At 53.1% G+C, this 16,904-nt stretch overlaps 1 protein-coding gene across 2 annotated transcripts in view; it reads left to right on the top strand.

Moving 5' to 3' along the window:
• Nucleotides 1–16,904, top strand: part of CRAT (carnitine O-acetyltransferase) — a 362,964-nt gene that overhangs the window by 48,114 nt on the left and 297,946 nt on the right. For both annotated transcript variants that reach the window (XM_069609217.1, XM_069609218.1), the window contains exon 2: nt 9,055–9,336. In XM_069609217.1, coding sequence (XP_069465318.1) covers nt 9,055–9,336 — 282 coding nt within the window. The remainder of the gene's footprint in view (nt 1–9,054; nt 9,337–16,904) is intronic.

The raw sequence follows: 16,904 nt of genomic DNA, 5'->3' as shown, positions 1-16,904 counted from the left end.
GGAGTGGGACAGAGCATCTGCTTTACCATGAACCACCCCGGGTCGGTGCTTTATTACAAAATCGTATGCAGCAAAAAACAGATGCCAGCGTACTTGACGGCTATTCATGCATTTCAGGGAAGCCAAATCCTGTAGGTTCTTGTGGTCGGAATAAATGGTGGTTTGGTGTTTAGCCCCTAGAAGATGATGCCGCCATGTCTGCATAGCGTCTTTAATGGCCAATAGTTCCTTCTCCGTCACGGTATAGTGCACTTCGGATTAAGTGAACTTCCGTGAATGGAAAGCCACCGGGTGCAGTCGACCCGTGGTAGGGCAGGCTTGATAGAGAACTGCACCTAATGCAAACGATGAAGCGTCTGCTTCCAAAACAAAAGGGCGTTCAGGATCAGGGTGCTGAAGAACAGGGGCAGTGGTGAACCTCTCCTTCAAGGTATCAAACGCTGTTTGATGTTCCGGTGTCCAGTAATAGTGGACCAGAGGGCTGGTTAGTGCAGTCAAAGGTGCAACAATGGAGGAGAAACCAGCGATAAAACGCCGGTAGAAGTTCGCGAAACCAAGAAAAGACTGCAGCTGTTTGAGTGTAACAGGGACGGGCCAGTCCGTGATAGCGCAGACCTTAGATTGGTTCATGGAGAGGCCCCCGGGTGTAATATGGAATCCTAAGAACTCAACTTCGGTGGCGTGAAACAGACATTTTTCAGGTTTAGCAAATAGTGCGTTCTTTTTGAGGCGGGACAGGACTTCTCTGACGTGAATGACATGCTCTTCCAGAGTGGGGGAGAAGATCAGGATATCGTCTAGATAGACCACTACATATACATCTAGGATATCACTGAACAAATCGTTTATGAAATGTTGGAACGTGGCTGGGGCATTGCAAAGCCCAAAGGGCATCACCGTATATTCATACAGTCCTTGTCGGGAGCAGAACGCCGTCTTCCACTCGTCCCCTTCTCGCATAAGGATCAGATTGTAAGCTCCACGTAAGTCTAGTTTTGTGTAGATAGATGCGTGAGACAATCTGTCCAACAACGTGGAAATGAGCGGGATGGGGTATCTGTTCTTAATGGTGATGGAATTTAGCCGCCGATAATCGGCGCAAGGGCGCAGATCACCCTCTTTCTTCAGAACAAAGAAAATGGGACTTGCTGCTGGGGAAGAAGAGGGGAGGATGTGACCTAACCGTAAGGCCTGTTGGATGTAATCCTTCAGGGCCTGTTCTTCTGATTGGGACAGCGAGTATATGCGACCCCTCGGTACCAGAGCTCCCGGTATTAAGTCGATGGGGCAGTCATATGGCCTGTGAGGCGGTAGGCCCTCTGCTGAGGCTTTATCAAACACCATATGGAAGTCCTGGTATACTGAGGGTATCCCGGCTGTGACGGCCCCAACAGTATGAGATAAAGTGGCAGTGGTTATGGGAATACCGTCTTCCAAGGTTAGGGAAGCCACGGCTCCTAGTACTCTTGCGGGACTGGACAAAGATTCCGACTCTACCAGGCAAAAATGCTGACGGACCTCGGATTCAAAACACACTTGTCCGGTACTCCAGTTGATCAGAGGGTTGTGGTGTTTCAGCCGCGGTATCCCGAGGATAATCCCGAACTGAGGGGTAGTGATCAGATCAAAAGTTAATGTTTCTCTGTGGGTACCTTGGATTACGACTTCCAAAGGAGCAGTCTGTTGCTTGATGGGGTCGGAAGCGAGGGAAGTACCGTCTACGGCCTGTACTGGTTCAGGACGTTCTTTGGTGATCAATGGTAGGTTGAGTTGTTGAGCCAGTGTGATGTCAATAAAACAGCCAGTGGCACCTGAATCGATAACAATGTGAACCGAATGCATGCGTTCCCGGGCTGGGATCAGCATAGCCTGGACCACCACTGGTTTAATGGGACCAAAAGCGATATCAGAGGGGTTAGTGGAATGCTCGCCCGTACCCCCGATCTCGGGGGCGAGCCTTCTGAAAACCCGGATTTTTGTTTTTGGGTGGGCGAGGACATTCTTTTACACAGTGGCCGCTGATACCACAGTTGAAACAAGCATTGTCAGTACGTCTACGTTCCCGTTTAGTATGAGTAATGGGGCTACGGATCCCGCCTACTTGAATCGGTTCTGGGGTTTGATCAGTTGAGGGGGAAGTGTGATGACTGGAAAAACCTGCTTCTGCCCTTCGCTCAGTCCTTCGGGCATCCTCCTGTAAAGCCAGAGCAACCAGATCTGAATAGATAGCCGGAAAGGATGGGACAACTGAGGGGGCATCCTTCAAGGCGCTACTCAGACCCCTATAGAATACAACCGCCTTTTTGTTTTCAGGCTAAGACCTCTCCGCAGACAGCTGGTTAAAGCGGGTTATGTACTCTATAAGCGTCTGTCTGCCCTGAGTGTGAGGTCCAAAAGCTCCAAGTCCTGGGATTGCGCCCTATATCTGGTATCGAAGACTTTTGCCATTTCATTAACCAAGAGGTCGAAGTTGTATAGGGCAGGATGGTCACTTTCTAAAAAAGGGTTTGCCCAAGTGGCTGCCACTCCTGACAAATGCGAGAGTAGGAAAGCTGCCTTAGTGACGGAGTCAGGAAATGGCAAGGGCCGGCACAAGAAATGGAGCTTGCACTGATTTAAGAAAGTGCGATATTTCCTAGGGTCTCCATGGAACCTTTCGGGGGCTGCCAGGGGAATGGGGCTAGGGAGTACCACAGGAGGGGGCAGAGAGGGAGCCGGAGTAACTGTGGGAGGAACAGGGTTCTGGGGGGCAGCGTCCCCAAATTCGGCATCAACGGGTAAAGGATGTTGGACGCTGTTTAAGGCGTCCAGTCTATGGTGAATAGCGGTGGTAGCTGTGGCCATATCAGTCCTAAGGGCTGTGACTGCTTGCATTAAAGCGGCCACTGGGTCCCCGGCAGAAGTATCCATCTGGACGACCAAAAGGCTTCAGTCTGTTGTGATCTTGATGGTCGTGTAGATCAAGATACCTCCGTCCCCAAGTACCACACTGGTAAGAATAATATCACTACCAATGCAATTCTTGAGGCCACAGGTGTGGAGTGCCATCAAGCTGGAACCAGGAACACCGGAAGGACCCCCTGACCGCTGTAAGGCAATAAATGATTAGGGCAGACAGTCACAATGATCACAATGCAATATGGTGGAAGAAGCTAAAGGGCTTACCCAAATGTGCTGGTCAGGATGTCTCAAAGGGTTAGGGGAACAGAAGGGTCCTTGTGGGCACTCTTGATGGAATACACCTGTAGGTCAGGTAGCCACTGGATGATCCGTAAACGATCTGTTAACAGTCCAGAGTCGAAAGCCAAGAAAACAATAACCAAGGTCCAATATCCAAAGTTCAAATGTTTGTGCAAAGCCAAAGGTCGTGAAGTCTGAAGATTAAAGTTCGCCTGAGCCTGAGGAAGAGACCAAAAGCAATCCGTGAAACGTTCCGTGGTCAAAGAAATCCGAATTCTAAGCGAGATCCAAAAACGCCGTGCAGCACTCCGAAAAGCAGCTGTGAAGCGTTTGTTCCACGTTTCCCCTGTCCTTTTGACTGTGTTGAATTAATCATGTGATACAGTCACGAGGGAAACGCGGGTCCACGTCATGTGACCCCCGACGCTGCATGGGGAGTCTGCCGGCGATTGGCCGTCTGTTGCCGGCGTTTGGTCACCTGATCGGAAGCACTTCGTGCGCTGGATCGTAGTCTCCGGGCGCCCGTGGACGGGTGCCGTCCTGGAGAGAAGCGCCATGGCAGATTCCAATGTAGGAAAGGTCGTAGCCGTCCTTGGTAATTCAATTGCTGAGTGCGATGAATGTTATGGGGTACGGTACACGCCGTATAAAGCGTGCATGGTTAGGGGTGGTGGACGTGAATCTGGAAGGTTGTCTAGCAATGGTGTTGCAGGGAGGAGGCGTGACAGCAGCTCACTCACCGTCCTCTCACGCCCCCTGCCCTGCCCCATGCCCTCTACCAGCACTGCATAGGAGACATATATCCAATTGTCTCCCCATCTTACACTTTCACAGTGTGTTTTCCATTCTCAATGACATAGGACATTTTGATTTTCAAGTTGTTGGTTAGATACAAAAATTATGAACCTACTTCTTATGTCACCGAGAACATTTTCCTTTATACAGTGATTTTTTATGTATGTATGTTATTCCACGAATGGACATCGTGGACTGTCATGTAATGAAACAACTGAAATTTCTTGCAAATATAAAGTTTATTTAAAAGCTCATAATAGAAAGTCAAATGATAAATTAAAATTCATTTTTCATTTATTTTTTGAGTCATGTGTTCAGCATCAGCAAGTATGTTGTTCTTCTTACTGGCTGCTCAGAATGATATATGTTCCCACTAGGGTCCAAATAACCAGTGTACACTGAATTTTCCCTGTACACCTCCTAGATTTATAGAGGGTAGGACAACCCCCTTGTTATAGCCTCTACCAGCACTGCAGCACGCCACAGCCACTTTCCGTCCTCACGCCCCCTGCCCCACGCCCTCCACCAGCACTGCAGCTCACCACAGCCACTTTCCGTCCTCTCACGCCCCCTGCCCTGCCCCACGCCCTCCACCAGCACTGCAGCACACCACAGCCACTTTCCGTCCTCTCACGCCCCCTGCCCCCCCACACCCTCCACCAGCACTGCAGCACACCACAGCCACTTTCTGTCCTCTCACGCCCCCTGCCCCACGCCCTCCACCAGCACTGCAGCTCACCACAGCCACTTTCCGTCCTCTCACGCCCCCTGCCCTGCCCCACGCCCTCCACCAGCACTGCAGCTCACCACAGCCACCTTCCGTCCTCTCACGTCCCCTGCCCTGCCCCATGCCAGCACTGCAGCACACCACAGCAACTTTACGTCCTCTCACGCCCCCTGCACCTCGCCAGAGCGCCCCCCCAATGCAATACCACGCCTCGCGCTGCGTTAGAGTACACTCCCCGCAGATCAAGGAGCCACCTAGGAATAGGTCTGAGCGCCCACACCCTAGAGGCCCAACCTCAAGCTACACAATCTTCTCCACCCTCAGTTACCTCCTCCTACTACATAGTGCCTCATTTCACCAAACCATGACTGCCGGCGCCAACACCACCGGACCTTGCAATCCTACCGCTGGTCTTCAGCTGCCATGCCAGTCGACAATACAGCCTGTTCCAAAGGCACCTTTATCCTCCTCAAGACAGGCCTGGCCCGGCTATACTGCCTCCGACACCACCCCCTACCCTGCCCCACGCCATTCCTTCCCAGCACTGCAGCCTACACCCCCACATCCAAACCACGCCACTTTTAGGCCGAACGTGCCGCACACGCCTCTCCTCTAGAACTACACACAATATAGCCCAAACAAGACCCATCACTGCACCTAAAAGAAATGACAGACTCTCTGCACGTACCCATCACCCCCACTTCAAAAACCAGCACACCCCCCATGTCCCAACGCCACTAGTAAGTCTAAACCTCATGTAACTCAGAAAAACCCCGACTCCAGCTTTCTGCAGACTACCACCACAAATGAGTCTCCGCAAAACCTAATTAACACCACAGCGATCTTCCCTCGGGCCAATTTGGCCCACTCCTCCAGCTTGCCCAAAACCAGTCAGCCTCTATCAGAAGCCCTTCTAAATGTTCGGTCCCTTGGGGCTCATGCGATTGATATACACAATAGCATTCTAGAACTAAAACTCGACTTCTTAGTGCTTACCGAAACATGGCTACATATTGCCGCAGGCCCACAGATCACACTAGCTGTCCCTTCCAAGTACACCCTCCTCTGAGCAGATCGCCTAGATGTCAGAGGTGGCGGAGTGGCTATTATTTACAAAAACCTCATTACAATTTAGGGAATGTAAAATGGAATCACTTACAGGCTACGAAGTCCTCGCTCTTAAACTAGCCATTAGCCCTAAGGTAACAATCTATTTCCGAATAGTATACAGAGCACTGAGTGCCTCAAATAATCCAGACATAGACCTACCTCTCTTAATTACACCCCTCCTCAAACCCAAAACCAAGTACATCCTCCTAGGTGACCTCAATCTAGGATACAATGACCCATTGGACAACAAAGCAACAGCCTGCCACAATGCATTCCGAGAGATGCAATTCACTCAAATGGTGAATGCCCCCACCGATTCCAAGGGCAGAATTCTTGATTGGATTCTCACCTTGAAAACCACAGTAACCATGGTAGCAGGAGGGTTGCTAGGTCTGGAAAAGATCTGGGGCTACACTAATGTTGGGATTGTTGGGACTGGGGGCTAGCTAGCCTTTTGGTTGTAGACCCTGAGATTCTATCCGGGGCTACAACCAAAAGACCCGGGGCTATAGCCCCCCAAACCCCCCTCATAACACCTCTGCATAGTAGACATCCACAAGATGCAATGGACGGACCACCGTTTATCAAATGTAACATTAACCTAGACACAGACTCAATAGCCAAAACATATAACCCAGCACCCATTCAGGTCAGAAATTCACGCAAACTCGCCCCTGATGACCTAAATCCGTTACTTAACGACCTGCTGAACGCCAAACCGCTAGACAGCATTCATATAGAGAGCATCTCGGATCACTACAACCAATGTCTGAAAACCGCTGTATATGAAGTATCCCCTCTCAAAACTAAATTGCCTAAGCGCAAACGCAGCTCCCCCTGGTTCAATGATGAACTTGTAGAACTCAGAATGAAGAAAAGAGCCTTGGAACGTTTATCCAGAAAAGACCACTCCCCAGAACTCCAAATCAAACTACAACAACTATGAAAAGATTATAAACTCTGTATACTCTCCCATAAAGCCGACTCGCTGAACAAACGTATCTCCAACGCGGCCTCCAACACAAAAGAACTATTCACTATTATCCGACAACTAGAGTCCTCCATCCTACCCACCGGCCCTACCAATACTAGCAAAGCCTGGTGCCCCAGGACCCAGGATGCTGTGTCCGCTAAAGTGAATACACTCCAAAATAAAATAGCCTCGCAAAAAAAGCTCCTAGAGCTCCCTGCCATCCATCTCACCCCTCGGGTACTATCACAAGGTCTGATGAACCCGAATTCCACTTCAATTAAGTTACCAATGATCAGGTCCTCAAAACGATAGCGTCTCTTAAGCCATCTAACTGCAAAGGTGACAGTTTCCTTGCGAAAGTAGTCAAAGACTGTGCCTCTACACTAGCTGCCATCATTACTGAATTTGTTCTAGAGTCATTGAACTCTAGCAAAATACCAGCATCCATTATAGTAGCTTGGGTCACACCCCTGCTCAAAAAACCACCCCCTAGACCCAGCAATCGCTACGAACTACAGGCGCATTACAACGGTGCCATTTCTCCTCAAAATCATCGATAAAATAGCATACACCCAAGTACAAACCCACCTAGGACAGGACCACTTGCTAAGGGATAGCCCATCAGGATTCCGTCCTAGACACAGTACTGAGACCGCCTCCTAGACCTGAAAAACCAGATGGACTCTACCGGGGATTCTGGTAAACTGTGCATCTTACTACTACTAGACCCCTCTGCGGCCTTTGATTTAGTCGATCATGATAAATGATGCCAAACCCTAACCACCAACTTTCACTTCTCCAAGAAAGCCACTTCATGGATAAAATCCTTCCTCTCTGGCTGCACCTCAAGAGTCACCCTAGGGGATGAAGCAGCTGATCCCATCCCAGTACCTTTGGAGTACCGCAAGGATCCTGTCTCTCCCCTACGCTTTACAACGCCTACACAAAATGACTCTTCGCATGTCTAGATGCTATGGGAGTAATTTACACAAACTTCGCTGATGACACACAGATACTTTTACTCATTGCAGGTAACCTCGAACAGGACACGGCTTGCATCAACAAAATCTACTCCCTCATCCAAAACTGGATGGCCAACAATAGTCTCTGCCTTAATGGAGAAAAAACAGAGATCCTTACATTCGGCTCCCCAGCCAGACTCCGCAAACTCCACTCTGATTACACCTCCATAGTGATAGACGGCACCCCATCACTATTGCTCACAAAGGCAAAACTCTAGGAGTTTACCTTGACTAGTCTCGCCATGAATAACCACATCAGCGCTCTTGCCTCCTCCGCGACGCACACAGCCAAACTCATCACTTAGCAGGCCTCTCCCTTGCCAGGGCCCTTATGCAAACAAAGATAGACTACTGCAACATTCCACTGGTAGGCACCTCAAAAAAGAATTAAACTGCAACGCCTCCAAAACAAAGCCCTTGGGGCATTAACAGAAGTGAGCATATTTCTCAACACAGAAGAGGCGCTCACTGGCTTCCAGTACAAGCCAGGATTCTCCACAAAATTCTCACCCTCGTCCACAAATGCATCTCTGACATCGCCCCTATCTATCTCAGTCGAAGCATCTCCCGCAAAAACACGGCCCGAACACTCGGATCCAGTGTCAGTTCACACCTCCACATCCCACGCGTCACAACCTCCAGACAGGGCTGGACTGGGAACTAAAAGAGGCCCTGGAAATAATTACTAGGGACCAAAAAAGGCCCTGGAAATAAAGTTCAAAGTGGCCCCAAATGACACATTTTCAACAAGCCCAATGCTTTTCCTATGAGAAAATTTGGAAATACCACAGAAAAAAGGCCCAGGGTGCAGAGGCCCACCGGGAAATCTCCAGAGTTCAGTATAGGCCAGTCCACCCCTGCCTCCAGAGCAGCTCCACGCATCTGGAACTCGCTTCCCTCCCACCTCAGCAACGAAACGTCCTTCCCAAAATGCAAGAAACCGCTAAAAACCTGGTTGTTCAACAAATACCTATAGCGTAAATGCAACCCAGCATGTCTCTGCAGTCTGCACGCTGCCAAATTCTGCATGTATGTACCTCGCGCTATTGTGTGGACCCCACCTGTCCCCCTCACACCCATCTAAGGGCCTAAGATGCCTAAGATGTATGTAACCTACGCCGTGACACCTAGGGGTTTGGGCGAGAAATCAAGTGCAATCAATAAAATGGATAAAAAAAATGGTGTACCCAGTCGCCTTGGCCCACAGCTATGCCCGCCGTTCATCTGTCCCTTTGTCTCTCACCCAGGTGAAGCCCGCGAGTGCCATCAAGCCCCTCAGCCTGGTGAAGCCAGTGTCTGCCGCGAAGATACCAGGCCGGTACCTGGCCCACCAGGAGGGGCTGCCTTGCCTGCCCGTGCCCCCGCTGCAGCAGACCCTGGAGCGCTACCTGCAGGCCCTGCAGCCCATCGTCAGCGACGAGGAGTGGACTCACACCCGGGACCTGGTGGCCGACTTCGGGAAGCCGGGCAGCGTGGGGGACCGGCTGCAGAAGGGCCTGGAGCGCAGGGCCAAGAAGACCGAAAACTGGGTACGCACGGGGTGCTGGGGGCGAGGGGGGCTAAACAGGGTCTCCTCTTAGTAGCCAATCAAGCTTTGAAATAGGAGCGACCCAACAGAGCCAGTCGCAATGAAAGGGCAAACATTCGGGTTTGAAAGATGTGTTTACTTATGGTTAATGTGTGTAAAAATGCTGAGCAAAATAAATGTATTCATATCTGAAACATAACATCAAAGCAAAAGGGGTCGGTGCACTATGCACTCCCACACTGGGAAAGAGCAGTTTAGCCGCTCATATTTTTAAAATAATTTGGTCCAGGAGGTCAGTTCAGAGAGCCCTGGCTCAATGGCAATACTTGGGAACTTCCAGGGCTGAGTCCTGGCTAGCCCTGGCCCACTTAAAGCCCTGGGTGTGGGCATGGTATAGAGCCTTGAGGATGTGGAGGGGCTGACGTAGGGTTGACGGTCCTAGGGGGATGCTCGAAAAGGATAATAGAAAGCCCAAGGCGGTGTGGTAGAGGGCTCCACCAATGAAAAGGCCTTTCATCTTTTTCAAGGCTCGGGGGGCCGCAACGCTCAGTGCTGATTTCTTCCAGTCAGGCAGTCTAGCTTGTAAACATCTGATCTGATGACAACATGGAGGAAAGTTGATTACTGATCTTGTGCATCTCAAGTCCCAGCAAGCCTGGCCCATTGAGCACTGCATGAGAAAATGTTGCTCGCAATTGGTGCTCCGTTGCCCTGTCTTTCGATAGGCAAGAATGAACCGACAGCTTGCAGGGGAAGAACTCGTGAGATCAGCACCCCAGGCGCACCCATAAAAGCACTCTTGCTCCGGGTGCGAAAGGCACCGTGCTAGCAACACCTCGCCAGTCTTGGCAAATGCTGTTAACACACAATCTGTCCAAACTCAACCGAAGCGATTTTGTGGACGATTGAGGTCCTTTAAGTGAGCCATGCTAAGCCTGCATTAGCGCCAAGAAGCAGTGGGAAAGGCGAGTTCTGCACTTAAAAAATGTAAATGTATTTATGAATTTTGTTTATAGTTAGTAACGAACACACTTTTGCATATATAACAAAACATTACACACATTTTTTTACCTTTCTATGCTACTAAATGTTGACATGCATTATTCATTTTCCAGTTTGTACACGCTATGCCTTTTACCGTGACACATGTTGGTATTATCAATTGCACTGTACAAATCGCACACCCTGACGTTTGCTTCATGGCCTGGAGGCTGGTCCCTCAACACCATAGCCAGGAATTGTTGGTGGGGTGCAGGCACTGCGCCAATGGTCTCGCCGCTGCACGAAGAGTACGCCAGTGGGACCCTGCTCGCGGAAAGTGTGTGATCCTGTGCATATGACGCACCATTCATGTGGCCCGAGAAAGAGAACATAGAGAAAGGAGTGAGCAACAGAAAACCGAGTGTAGCGGAAAGAGCTGCGAGACTGGAGCAGAGCCAGAAACCAGGGACTGATGAGCCTGTGTGCCAGCCAGAGCAATATCCTGCAGCCTCCCTCTGCCCCCTGAAGCCCAGCCAGAGCCTCCACCTGGAGTGTCCCATCTACATCCTCCAGCCTCCCCCTGGAGTGCCCCTCTGCCTCCCGGAGCCTCCCCCTGGAGTGTCCCTCTGCGTCCCGGAGCCTCACCCTGGAGTGTCCCCCTGCCTCCTGCATACTGCAACCTCCCCCTGGAGTGCCCCTCTGCCTCCCAGAGCCTCACCCTGGAGTGCCCCCCTGCCGCCTCCCCCTGGAGTGCCCCTCTGCCTCCTGCAGCCTCCAGCCTCCCCCTGGAGAGTCCCTCTGCCTCCTGGAGCCCACAGCCTCCACCTGGAGTGCCCCTCTGCCTCCCGGAGCCTCCCCATGGAGTGTCCCATCTACATCCTGCAGCCTCCAGCCTCCCCCTGGAGTGTCCCTCCGCCTCCTGCATACTGCAGCCTCCCCCTGGAGTGCCCCTCTGCCTCCCGGAGCCTCCCCCTGGAGTGTCCCTCTGCGTCCCGGAGCCTCACCCTGGAGTGTCCCCCTGCCTCCTGCATACTGCAACCTCCCCCTGGAGTGCCCCTCTGCCTCCCAGAGCCTCACCCTGGAGTGCCCCCCTGCCGCCTCCCCCTGGAGTGCCCCTCTGCCTCCTGCAGCCTCCAGCCTCCCCCTGGAGAGTCCCTCTGCCTCCTGGAGCCCACAGCCTCCACCTGGAGTGCCCCTCTGCCTCCCGGAGCCTCCCCATGGAGTGTCCCATCTACATCCTGCAGCCTCCAGCCTCCCCCTGGAGTGTCCCTCCGCCTCCTGCATACTGCAGCCTCCCTCTGGAGTGCCCCTCTGCCTCCCGCCTCCTGCAGCCTCCCCCTGGAGTGCCCCTCTGCCTCCTGCAGCCTCCAGCCTCCCCCTGGAGAGTCCCTCTGCCTCCTGGAGCCCCCATCATCCCCTGGAGTGTCCCATCTACATCCTGCAGCCTCCCTCTACCTCCCCCTGGAGTGTCCCTCTCCCTCCTGCAGCCTCCCCCTGGAGTGTCCCTCTCCCTCCTGCAGCCTCCCCCTGGAGTGTCCCTCTACCTCCTGCAGCCCCTCCCGGAGTGTCCCTGTTAGGCAAGATTGTACGCAGTACCCTGTGGGAGACTGCACCAACCCTGCCCTCCTGGCAATATGTAACCCAGGTTGGTAGTGTGGCTGAGCAGGCAGGCTTATCTCAAGAGGGGTCAATGTGAGCTGTAGGGTGGTTAGTTTCACAATGACAGTTATTCAAATAAACACTTACACTCAAGGTTTCTTTATTTAAACCATTATTAATTTATTTAACAGTCAGTTGAATACACCTTCTTTAGAAGGGAGCAATCATATAACACAAAATATACTTCAATAAATGCACACTCTCCGTGTCACTAAATCAGTTGATACCCATTGAGGATGGCACACAGATACTTCCTAAACCCTCGGGTGACTCAAATAACTAGGACACTGTGGACATTGATTTATCACTGGCACATTCGGAGCAATACTCAGTGGGAGATCAAAAGGGAAAGTTTCATAGGGAGAAAACAATGGTTAACAAATATTCTTCAGCAGGTAAGTACTTTTTAGAACCCTCCAATGCAAACTACGTTTCCCCCAGGAAAGGGTTAACCTAAAGAACAAAGTCTGAGGTAAGAAGAGTCTGTCAGGGAGCCAGGACAGCCAATGTTAGTTGAGCAAACGTCTAGGTGAGCTGAAGCACTTCTTGCAGGTAGGTAAAAAGTCTTGCACAGTGTTTTAGAAATGTTTGTACAAAATGAAATCTCTGTAGGGCAACAAGCTGGGAGACTTGTGAGGGGAAAAGCTTCAAGCAGCTCTGAATGGCAACCAAGACAAGTTTCAACTGAGAACAAGTAAGGCTATACGACAAGAGGCAAGTCCTCTTCATTTTACAGTACCTTTGGTTAGAAGAAAAACTGCTTCCAGCTAACTTCTGCTCCTGTGTAGGTCTGCAGATCCTGTGTTCCTGGGCCTCAGTCGTGGGGGCAACAGGGAGGATGTCTGGGGACTCCAGCACTACAAATGGAAGGTCAGCGGCAGCAATGGACAAACTTCAGATCAGCTGCACTTCGCTGTTTCAGCTCCTCGCGGCTCTCGCAAACAGCACCACTGTGGTTCTCGGATACCTTAATAGACTTTCCTCGCATCTGGGGTCTAGCCCTCTGAGGTGGCTCAGGCTTGGTCAGTCCTGCTTCATGGGAGTCCAGAGGATCTTCCTGGAGCTCGGGTCTGACTTAAAAGCGATGCACTCTATCTGGTGTTCCTCTCCCTGGCACTTTGGTTCCTGCAGCAGCAGTGGAAGTACAGCCGGCTCTGAGAGGATGTCCAGACGAGTTCACTTTGGGGTTGATTGGTCCCACCAACCCAAGGGGAGAAGTTGTCCGTTGCAGGGCTTCTCTAGTCGAGGCAAATTCGGAGCTTCGGCAATGCAGCAGTGCTTCACCAGGCAAACCAACGGTCCAGGAGTTGCAGCAAGCGTCTCTTCCAAGTTCTTCTTCGGAGTCCTTCGTCCAGTGGTCGACTCTGCCTTCCAAGCAAAAAGCCTCGCCTTTTTATGCAGGTTTCCCCCATTAATTTGCAGTCTAGCTGTCACTCACACAGTAGGGTTGCTGTCATCTGGGGACAGCCAGCCTGCCAATCACCGTTGGGTGCATTCCTGTAACCAAGGGGATGAAGCACAGGGCGTTTCGGGCACTTCCCTCACTTCCTGCCCCTCCCAGACACGCTGGAGCCAGAGGAGGGTTTCAGCACTGAAGCCCGCCAAAGTCAAAACGAACAAAGGGACTAAATCTGGTTTGGCATGCAGAGTAAATCTCAAGAAGGACGTTTCCAAAAAGAAATGGTGAAAAAATAAGACCGGAGCAATTTTTACGAAATGGGCGCCTATGGGTGTCTAAAGTAACCACTGCCACCAGCCATTAATTGTAGAAAGGTTAACCTAATATTGTAACATGAGAAACTAGACAAAGGGGAGACTAAGTAACCCCTTCAGCACCCTATTGCATGATCATGTGGCCTGGGTCTAGAAAGGTACAAAGGTAAGGAAAGTCAATTTCCCTTCACTGCTCTTGGAAACAGTAGTTTATCCCAGAGAAGGTATTTAAATCTTTGGGAAATCTGAAAGACTCCCCTGTGTCACCGCACTGAAGGTGCTGTGTGACTCAATGTAAAGATGATGCCTATGGAGTTTGTCAGACTCCAAAGTCAAAAGAAAGAGTCCAAATCACAGAAAAATACATGAGAGAGTGAGAAAAAGGTCTCACTCTCTCTAGGTTAGAAATTAAGTCCTAAAGCCCAGAAAAAAGAGCTGGGGGTCTCTAAGGTAGAAGGGAATTAGCACATTTCTGATAATTCGCCTTAACCATCCCTCTACCTCCTGCAGCCTCCAGCCACCCCCTGGAGCATATCCCTCTGCCTCCTGCAGCCTCCCCCTGGAGCATATCCCTCTGCCTCCTGCAGCCTCCCCCTGGAGTGTCCCCTCTGCCTCCTGCAGCCTCCCCCTGGAGTGTCCCCTCTGCCTCCTGCAGCCTCCCCCTGGAGTAACCCTCTGCATCCTGCAGTGTCTCCTTGACTTCCCCTTGGGAGTGTCCATCTGGCCCCCGGAGCTTCCCCTGGAGTGTCCCTCTGGCTCCTGGAGTGTCCCCTTCCTCGCTCCTAGAATCTCCCCCTGCCTCCTGGGGCCTGCCCCTGGAGTGTCCCTCTGGCCCCTGGAGGCGGCCCATGGAGTGTCCCTCTGCCTCCTTGATCCCCCTGGAGCTTCCCCTGGAGTGTCCCCTCCCTCGCTCCTGGAGTCTCCCCCTGCTTTCTGGAGCCTCCCCCTCGAGTGTCCCTCTGGTTCCTGGAGGCGGCCCCATGGAGTGTCCTCCTGGCTCCTTGACCCCCCCCCCCCCTGGAGTGTTCCTCTGCTTCCTTGATTCTCCCCCTGGAGTGTCCCTCTGGCACCTGGAGCCTCCCCCTGGAGTGTCCCTCTACCTCCTGGAGCCTCCCCCCTGGAGTCTCTATGCCTACTGCATCCTCCCGCCTCCCCCTGGAGTGTCCCTCTGCCTCCTGCAGCCTCCCGCTGGAGTGTCCCTCTACCTCTGGGAGTGTCCTGCTACCTTCTCGGGCCTCCCCCTGGAGTGTCCCTCTACCTCCTGGAGCCTCCCTCTACCACCAGGAGTCTCCCCCTGGAGTGTCCCGCAGCCTCCCCCTGGAGCGTTCCTCTACTTCCTGCCTCCTGCAGCCTCCTCCTGGAGTGTCCCTCTGCCTCCTGCAGCCTCCTCCGGGAGTGTCCCTCTGCCTCCTGCAGCCTCCTCCGGGAGTGTCCCTCTGCCTCCTGCAACCTTCAGCCCCCCTGGAGTGTCCCCTCTGCCTCCTGCAGCCTCCCCCTGGAGTGTCCCCTCTGCCTCCTGCAGCCTCCCCCTGGAGTGTCCCTCTGCCTCCTGCAGACTCCCCCTGGAGTGTCCCTCTGCCTTCTAGGACCTCCCCTGGAGTTTCCCTCTACATCCTGAGACCTTCCCTGGAGTGTTGGAGTGTCCCTCTGGCTCCTGGGGCCTCCCACTGCCTCCCCCTGGAGTGTCCCTCTGCCTCTTGCAGCCTCCCCCTGGAGTGTCCCTCTGCCTCTTGCAGCCTCCCCCTGGAGTGTCCCTCTGGCTCTGGAGCCTCCCCTTGGCGTGCCCCTCTGTCTCCTGGAACCTGCCCCTGGAGTGTCCCTCTGGCTCCTGGAGTCAGCCCCATGGAGTGTCCCTCTGCCTTCTAGGACCTCCCCTGGCGTTTCCCTCTACATCCTGAGACCTTCCCTGGAGTGTCCCTCTGCCCCCTGGGGCCTCCCCCCTAGAGTGTCCCCCTCCCTCCTGGGTCCTCCCCCTGCCTCCTGAATCCTCCCCCTGGAGTGTCCCTCTGGCTTCGTGGAGCCTCCCCCCGGAGTGTCCCTCTGGCTCCTCCCCCTGGTGCTTCCCCTTGAGTGTCCATCTGGCCCCTGGAGCTTCCCCTGGAGTGTCCCCCCCGCCTCCTAGAGCCTCCCCCCTGGAGTGTCCCTCTGCCTCCTGGAGCCTCCCCCCTGGAGTGTCCCTCTGGCTCCTGCAGCCTTCCCCTGGATTGTCCCTCTGCCCCCTGGGGCCTCCGCCCCTGGAGTGTCCCTCTGCCCCCTGGGGCCTCCACCCCTGCAGTGTCCCTCTGCCCTCTCGGGCCTCCGCCCCTGCAGTGTCCCTCTGCCTCCTGGAGCCTCCCCCCGTAGTGTCCCTCTGGTTTCGTGGAGCCTCCCGCTGGTTTGTCCCTCTGCCTCCTCGATCCTGCCCTTGTGTCCCTCTGCCTCCTGGAGCCTCCCCCTGGTGTGTCCCTCTGCCTCCTGGAGCCTCCCCCTGGAGTGTCCCTCTGCCTTCTCGATCCTCCCCCTGGAGTGTCCCTCTGCCTTCTCGATCCTCCCCTAGAATGTCCCTCTGCCTCCTGGGACCTCCCCCTGAAGTGTCCCTCTGGCTTCGTGGGGCCTCCCTCTGGAGTTTCCCCAGGCCTCTCTCTGGAGTCCCCCTCTGCCACCTGTTCTTCAGTTTTTAACGGGAGGTTTTTTTTAAAATACATTTTTTTAAGGGGGAGTGTCTTGTGTTGTGTTTGATTATTATTGTGTACTCTAATTATTTGCATTGCCCATTGTGGTGGCCCGCCTCCGGTCCCCGGGGCGGGCCACGGCACAGATATGCTGCGCCCACGCAGCAGATGAATGGCAGGGATCACCCTGCAGCGCCAGGATTGTTGGCAGTCTCCGGGTGCCGCCGTCCGTGAGCCCCCCACCCCCGTGACACAGAGACACGGAGACAGCAGTGTTGCTAGTGTGGGCTCCCCGGTGATTGTGTCGTCACCGGGAAAGCCCCGTTTATTTAACTGCGCACGCGACGGAGTGAACGTCACCCCATCGCGTGCGTACCCTTAAAGGGCCAACGCCACACTCCTCCTTTTCCATAACAACAAATTGGAACCAGGAGGGACTAACTATCACACATTTATAAAGCACGCAACTCTGTAAATTCCAAAACCCCCATTTATTCACAGCCACCCTGGATCCCCTGCGGGTACCTGTCACAGCCTGACCATTGACCCCCGGTCAGCCTCCCCA

The sequence above is a fragment of the Ambystoma mexicanum genome, chromosome 8 (assembly GCF_040938575.1).
Source record: "Ambystoma mexicanum isolate Mex_15411 chromosome 8, UKY_AmexF1_1, whole genome shotgun sequence".
Taxonomy (NCBI): domain Eukaryota; kingdom Metazoa; phylum Chordata; class Amphibia; order Caudata; family Ambystomatidae; genus Ambystoma; species Ambystoma mexicanum.
The sequence above is the reverse complement of the archived record's forward strand: the minus strand, read 5'-3'. Positions and strand labels throughout refer to the sequence as shown.